This window comes from Phalacrocorax aristotelis, chromosome 2 (assembly GCF_949628215.1).
Source record: "Phalacrocorax aristotelis chromosome 2, bGulAri2.1, whole genome shotgun sequence".
NCBI lineage: Eukaryota > Metazoa > Chordata > Aves > Suliformes > Phalacrocoracidae > Phalacrocorax > Phalacrocorax aristotelis.
Window position 1 is genome coordinate 37,709,527 of NC_134277.1, and position 8,057 is coordinate 37,717,583.

At 54.2% G+C, this 8,057-nt stretch overlaps 1 protein-coding gene across 1 annotated transcript; it reads left to right on the forward strand.

The window, feature by feature from the left end:
- The first annotated feature begins 1,724 nt into the window (after window positions 1–1,724).
- Window positions 1,725–7,118, forward strand: EVX1 (even-skipped homeobox 1). Its single transcript, XM_075086121.1, is given in 4 exon segments — window positions 1,725–1,969; window positions 1,971–2,301; window positions 3,842–4,089; window positions 4,808–7,118. Coding segments are annotated over 4 exon segments (1,218 nt in total). The 5' UTR covers window positions 1,725–1,861; the 3' UTR covers window positions 5,339–7,118.
- Window positions 7,119–8,057: the final 939 nt, after the last annotated feature.

Genomic DNA, 8,057 nt, shown 5'->3' on the forward strand with positions numbered 1-8,057 from the left:
GGGGTGGGCGACGCGTCCTCATCCGGAGCTGGAAGGGCACACACCGGTCTAGAGGCTGGCAAGGGAGAGAAGGGAAAGCAATGAGTTTTCAAGAAATTGGCAAGCTTCGGAGCAGCGCATGCATCACAAGTGTGATGAAAAGCAGCGCAGTCCGGAGCATGGCGTGCGCATGATATGTGTGTGTGTGTGCGTGGAAACGTGCGTGCGTGGCTACACAGGGAGAAAGAGAGATTGGTGGCGATAGCCCTGTAAAAATTCCTGGTTTATCCCCCTGAAATCAGTATGCTTATTGCTGGGAACACATCTTGATCCGTGCATGCAGTGGACCGGGGATCCTATTTGCCTGTTTGTTTGTCTCCCTGCATCGTGCCCGCCTTGCTCACAGGGCTCGACAGAAAATCCCAGCCTGTTCCTTCTTGCGCTGCCTGTTCCCCACCGAAGCAACGTCACCTCAAATATGCCAGTAAATTCCTTACCGGGTTGGGAACGTAATTGGTTGAATGTTTTCTGTAACCTGACTAGCCAATAACACTCCGAGAGAAAATTTAGAACAACCTAGTTACGACAGATGGTGAAAATGACTTGACACTACACGTGTGAGTCAATATTAACCAGAGATGAGATACTTGCCGCACTCATTAGAAATATTATAATACGCCAAAGAGACTACGTGTGCCGCTGTATTTATGGTACAAGGTCCCTTATTTCAGACAAGTGCTGTCCAAATGGTTGCCCTTGTCATTTCTGTTTTAACAACATCTGCTAGCTAGTGTAAGCTCTGGCCTTAATATCTTGCGTTTCTCTGAGCCTGAATTATTCTTGGCAGACCTTCTTCTTGCAGTTTTTTCTCCTGAAAGCAGATAATAATTTATGCAAAACAATTAATTAAAAAGAAGAAAGGGGAGGCGACGTAAAACCCTCTTAAAAGCCCAAGAATCGTGGAACAAATGGAAACTGTGAAGGAAGAAATAAGAGTAAGCGATAAACAGCAGATAGCCATAATAACTAGAGCTACGAAAAGTGAAGTAGTGGTCTCTTTTCAGCTGTAAAACGCAATAAATATGTAACCGCATTTCCAAATTTTAAACTACCGTTTTAATCTCAGTCGATAGAAAGCAATAACAGTTATACGAATAGGAACCGATATTGAACCAAAACAAGAAGTCAAGGCTATTTCTGCATTCAGATGTCAGCAGCGCATTTCCTTATCCTCAAGTTTGCAAAGGATTCTTAAAGCCTTATATATGCAGTTATGCGGAAGCCGATTGCCAGCAATAAATAATGCATCCAAGGAAGAGGCTTGAGTACGTATCTTCTCACTTCCAGGATGCGGCTAGGGATCTTCGCCTCAATTCTACATCAAGGTTGTGGCTTAAAGCAGTCAAAAGGCTATTTAATTGTCAGGCAAGGCTTCCCCTGCGGAACTCACTCCGCATGTTACAACCTCTTTGCAGCTCAGCTCCATATGCATCTCTTTTTCACACTTCCCTCTCCATCTCGGGCTCCTACACCTGGTGCATCACGCATTTAGCCCATTAGCTCCGGCTCTTCCTTTCATCTTCCCCATGGCAGACGTTTCTATTTATCCACTGGCAATCAATGTGTGGCGTCACCGGTGGTACTGTAATGACGACTGCACCATTGAGGATGACAGCTTAGAAAGAAGAGGGCAATGGTGATCCCTCCCAGAGCAGCACAGCAGACTGTAGCGCTCGCATCACAAGGTCACCCTGTCTCACCGCTTGCACCCCTGCACTGGCAGGAGAGGGTTGCTGGGTTTGCACCCGGCTGGGGCGGGAGCGGGAGGGAGGGGGGGAAGAGATCTGGATTTTTTTCCCCCCCTCCCTTAAGCAGAGCCACAATGGAAAACAGGAAGGAGATGGTGATGTTTCTGGAAGGGACACAACTTGGCGCTCTAGTTGGCAAGAGGGTGCCTAATTTGTCCGAAGCAGTGGGGAGCCCCCGCTCCTGAGCCGCAGGAGAAGATGATCCATCGGAACTGCCTCAGCCCCAGACCTGGCCCCTTGTCGTCCCGGGAGAGAGGAGGAGGAGGAGGAGGAGGTGGCGGAGGAGAAGACGAAGAGGAGGTGGAGGTGCTGCCAGGGACAGGGACGGTGCCAGAGAGCCGCTCGGCGGCGGCAGCACTGCTTTCGGCCGGACAGCAGCCCCCCGCCCCGGAGCCCCCCTCCAGCAAAGGCCAGCAGAGCAGCTCGGACACCGAGTCGGATTTCTATGAGGAAATCGAGGTGAGCTGCACCCCGGACTGCGCCACGGGGAGCGCCGAGTACCAGCACAGCAAAGGTACCCAACTCCTTCCCATGCCTCCAGCCCCCCGCCCGCTCCGGGGCTGGGGGGCAGCACGGGGGGGGGGGGGGGCGGAGGGGGGGGGACTGCCGGAGGGGATCTTCCCCTCGCCAGCTGAGCGAGGGGCAGCGAAGTCGGGGTATGTGTGTGTGTGTATCTCCTTTCCTGGCCGATTCCTCAGCTCCCTGCCACCCGGAGGCTTGTTTGGGAGCCAGAGGACACGACACGGGGCAGCCCCCGCGTCCCTGGAGGGGAGCCAGGCTTCCCGCCGCGGATGCATCAGGTCTGCAGCTTGTCCCGTAGGACACCCCTTGGCCAAGACCACCACCCACTCTCTCCCGTCCATCTTTTTTTTTTATTCTTCCCCATCGCCTGGACAGTGCATGCTCCAGGAAATCCCTTCCGATCCTCCCCACCGGCGGGTTTTCTTTTTTTTTTTTTTTTTTTATGTATTGGGCGGGGGTTGGGGGTGGTGGTGAGCAAGATCAAACGGGTTTTCTGGCCGAGAGCTGTTTGTGGTTTTGCAGGGTGAAATGTGCCCGGGCGAGTGCGGAAGCGCCCATAAAGACCGTAAAATCGCTCGCCGACTCCTGCCTGCCCCAAGTGCGGCAGCGAGCTCCTTGTTTGCACGTTGGGGGGGGGGGGGGGGGGAAGAAAAAAGGTGGAAAAAAAAAAAAGAGAGGTCCAAATTACCTTGTCACTTCTATGTCTCGGTGGCGCCAGCTCGGAAATGGTCCCAATGAATTAATTGCCTTTGGTCTCGGGCACAATGAGGGAGAGTTGCATTTGAAAGCAAACGCAGCGGCCAGGCCCCTTTTCCCCCTGCCCCCACTCCTTATTCCCACCTTCCCAGCACGGCAGAGCCCCCCCCTACCCCCACAACAACCCGCTTCTCCCCCCTCCCCATTCCTCCATCACTTCAAGACGAAGCCGGGAAGCGCGGAGAGCGCTGTCTGCCCTCACTCGTCCCTCAGAGACTCGTTGAAAATACCCCATCCTGGGCTTTGGAGGCTGAGCGGCGAGTCCCCGAGGCCTCACCTCCCCCTCGGAGGGAGCAGGGTCCCTGCCCGCCGGCTGCTCCGCTCCCGGGCCCTTGCTGGGCCGGAGGAAGGGGCCCGGCCGGTGGGCACACCTGCCGAGCCGAGCCGCTCAGGGTCGGGGGATGCTGCGGTGGCCGCCTCCGGCTTCACAGTGCGGGAAGCGAGCGGGGAGGCATCGAGCAGAGGCTCCCAGGGCGCCGTGTGTGTGTTTGTATATGTTGGGGCTGGGGTGTGTGGGTATGTGTGTAGGAGGCAGGTAGCCTTCCAGCCAGAGTGAATAAGCACCCGTCAAACCCTTAACCGGTGCTGCATCCCCTTCTCCCTGCCCTCCCTTCCCCGCTCCCTCTCGGATGTCTCCCCAGCATCCTCAGTGCACGGGAAAGGTGAATGGGGAGGGATGGGGGGAGAAGGGAACTCGCTGGAGAGGCGGGCGGCGAGCATCCCTCCGTGCCCGCCCGCCTCCGAGCGTGTGTCTCTGCTCCGGGCTCCCCACGCAGGGCCGTGCTCCGAGGCGCTGGCCGGCAGCCCCGGCGGCGGGGGGGATCACCCCAAAGGCAGCGGCGGCGGCGGCTCCCAGGGCTCGCTGGCCTGCAGCGCCAGCGACCAGATGCGCCGGTACCGCACCGCCTTCACCCGTGAGCAGATCGCCCGGCTGGAGAAGGAGTTTTACCGGGAGAACTACGTGTCCAGGCCCCGGAGATGTGAGCTGGCGGCTGCTCTAAATCTGCCAGAAACCACCATCAAGGTACGCACAGCTCGGACATGTTTCCAATTAGCACGATATAAATCTATATGGCCAAACTTCCTTGCAAAACTCGGGAAAGCACTTCGCCAGCACAACCCTCCCTCTCCGCCCCCCCCCGCCCCCCCCCCCCCGCCCCTTTCCTGGCCCTACTCGCACCCTGCGGCAAGCAGCAAAGCGAGAGAGGGGATACAGCTCCCGCAAGCCATCCCAGCCAGCACCGCTAATCCGGTCTCTCCCTAGCAGATTATTTTTAATCCTCCCTTCAATCTAGTCCAAACCTCGCTCAGCTCTTGAGGGAGAGAGGGGGAAGCCAGTAGCAGCTCTCATTTTGATCTCGCTTTGCTTTGCCTTTTCAAAAACGTTTGCTCATGAAAATAAAACCCGATAACAATAATCCCAGGTAGCCCTGGCTGCAAAACGGCGGCAAGGAGGCAGGGCTGCCGGGCTTGACCGGGGCAGGGAAGGGGCGTGGGGGTGTCAGCAGGAAAAGCCCTAGCAAGAAGAAAGCAAAGCAAGCACCCTAAAAGGGCTGCTCCGCTGGGTCTCCCTGTAGATTTATAGGGGCTTAACTGATCCCTCCGTGCGTGATGACAACTCCCTCTGGGAGCGGGGGCTGGCGCCGGTCTCCCCTCGCCGGCAGGGCCGGGGCCGGGGCCGGCGGCCGGGCGGAGCGGGGCGGCGGCAGGTGACGGCTCTCGCCTCCCCTCTCCCCGCACAGGTTTGGTTCCAGAACCGCAGGATGAAGGACAAACGGCAGCGCCTGGCCATGACCTGGCCTCACCCGGCCGACCCGGCGTTTTATACCTACATGATGAGCCACGCGGCGGCCACCGGCAACCTGCCCTACCCGTTCCCCTCCCACCTGCCCCTGCCCTACTACTCCCACATGGGCATCGGCGCCACATCGGCCTCGGCCGCCGCTCCCTTCAGTACCCCCCTGAGGCCGCTGGACACCTTCAGGGTCCTCTCCCACCCCTACCCGAGACCAGAACTGCTCTGCGCCTTCAGGCACCCCTCTCTCTACCCTGCCCCGACCCATGGACTCAGCGGCGCCGGGGGCAACCCCTGCTCCTGCCTGGCTTGTCACAGCGGCCAGTCCAACGGGCTGGCGCAGAGACCCTCCGGCTCAGACTTTACCTGTTCGGCCACAACCAGGACTGACTCTTTCCTCACTTTCACGCCCTCTGTGCTGAGCAAAGCCACCTCAGTTTCCATGGACCAGCGAGAAGAAGTACCTTTAACGAGATAAACGTTCGTCTCAGGGTTATTAAAAATTCGCCCCTTTCCCGGGCTTCTCTTCGAGTTAATGTACCTACAGCCGATGTTTATTTAATCGTGTTCTCTCCCCAGAAGTGGACACCTGCGGAAAAAAACCCTAAAAGTAGCTCAGTCTTAAAAGGATTTACATTCATTCCAAGGGGTGGGGGTGGGGGTGAAGAAGGAAATAAATGACTAGGGATTTATCTCCGAGAAGGATTTTAGGCACGGAAGAGGAAGGAAACTAACCCGATTGAAATAACGCTTCGGTAACCTATAGAAATGAGCTGGGACTTTCTTTTCCATGGATAGACTTCTTACCAAGGGCTGGGGCGTCTGCGGGTCACAGCGACAAACCTTATGCACAAACCTACGAGGCGGAGAAGGAAAATCTGAAATACTTGAAAGAAACATTATCTCGATAACGAAACGGCTTGTGCGCATGAAGGAAGCAAAGATGTAACTACCAGAGTGTTCAGAAAAAAAGAACAACGAGCAAACAGCAAAAACAGAAGGGTTCTGGATTGCAACTCAACAGTATTATCCAGTTATCTCTATAGAGAAAAACAATGCTTTACCATAAAGAAAAACTGACATTCTGTACATTACTTTCGTGGTTTAATTGCATTCTTTACTCTCCCTCGTCTCTTCCTTCGTTTCGAGCAGAAATCCAGCATTTCGTCTCCTCTTTCATTCCAACTTTTATTTTTAAGAGGCAGACTGGAATTGGCAGGGAAAAAATACGAGCTCCTGCCTCTCTGGGTCAGAGCTATTTGTCCTTTAAATAACAATGTCCTATTATCAGTAGCTGAAATGTGCCCACGCTGACGAAATTAGCAAGTGATGTATATGTAAGGAGGGTTTTTGAATATCGAATGTATAATGGTCTGTGAGCAGAGACCCCGTGCCAAACGCTAACAAGCCGCCAAGGGAAGAGATTAGGTGACAGGGAGCACAACTCCTTCAGACAATCACCAGTCTGTAAATTGGAGCAAAGGCGATTTCCCTTCCTTTGTACTTCAGCCTTCAGTTCTCTCATTTCCTTGCTGCGTTTTTTTTTTTTTAAATTATTTAATTCATGCGTTGGGTTTTCTGTTTCCTTCACCACCCAAAATCTTTGCATTTGTAAGTGTCCTTCACACTGGTCCCTCTTCCTTCTGAATATTTCTTTCACAAGCAACTCCCTTCCCCCCACCGCCCCCCGCCCCTTCAGGTATTTCGGAAGGATGTAACATCATTGTTTTTGCTTGGATTTCTGTCAACCTAAAATTAAAAAAAAAAAAAACACAACACCCCACGGGCACCGGGCTGGCTAGCAGTTTCTTCCAAAACCGCAATTGTTTATTTCATTCTATTTTAAAATAGCCCAAAGAATAAACTGTCATAATTTGATACAACAATAACACCACCGCCAACGAGCACATGTTAACAACATATCCCGCGTATTTTATTGTGTTTGTTTAGAAAAGCAAAACAAAACAGTAAAAGTGTTGCTTAAGACGAATTTCACCTTCGTGCAGTTTCTAATAGTTACAGTTCACAAGCAGGAAAATAAATGCCGGACAGAACAAAGACGGGCTGACACCTCCGCTCTCTACTTTGTGTTAAATTGCTGAGGAGCCTCTGGTTTATTGTCGCACCGGAGACTTTTTGTCCTTAGGACAGGGAGTGAATAGCAGCGTTTCCCTATAGCGGATGGAGAGGAGGGAAGAGGCACGGGCGTGCCAGGACATTTTTTTTTCCAATTTACAAAAAAAAAAAAAAAAAAAAGCGCGTTTATCAGAGCTTTTTAAAAACTGATCCAAAGTCACCATCTTTAAGTCATTAAGGGCAGACTGTTCCACCCTTTCTGAAAGAGATGTCCTCATGGACATGGAAACTGATGGCTCTTTTTGGACAGTCACAAATAGATTCTCCCCCCGCCATCCCCCCCGGAAATAACAATTGTAAAGAGCGTCCAAGGACAGAGCCCAACAGTATCCCAGCTCTGCAAGCCTTTTCCCTCCTTACTTTGTCTTTTAGCAGACAGGAGAAGAACGACTCCGACAAAACGGGAGCTGTGGAGCGAGCGTCTGGTACGACCCCCCCGCGCCCCGGCCACCCCGGGGGAAGGGAGCGCTGGAGAGGCCGAGGGGCAGCTGTGCGCTGCCCGGCAAAACCGGGGGGCCCGGGATGGCCCCTTCCCCGGCGGGGCGGAGGCACCTGCTGGGCCCCGCTGGCAGGGCAGGGTCCGGCCGGGGGTGCTACCCCGCGTCGCCTGAGGAAAGACCGCGGCACCAGTTTGCTTTTGCAAAGCGCCCAATTTGCAAAATGCCACCGGCTAGGGCGCAGGGCAATATATATATTTTTTCCCCAGATGCATATATTTTATATATCTAGAGGTGTGCGTGTGAAAGAGACTATTTAACCCGCTATTTACCGCTTACACCCGTTGAGGGGACGTCCCCCCCTTCATGAGCGGGCAGTGGGGACGCAGAGACCGGGAGCCTGGGAGCCTGCAGCCGGCCCGGTCCCCGCTCTCTCCCGCGGCGCCGGGGGGCCATCACCGCCCTCGCAGCCGCCCGTTCTTAGAGGATGCTGCGGCAGAGGGTGGCTGTGAATTTCTCCGTGGCTCGGTCACAGGGCAGAGAGATTGCTTGCGACAGGTAAATAGGCTGCGGGTCGCAGTAATGCCAAGAGTATTTTCAGTTAATAGGGGAGGGAAAATGAGG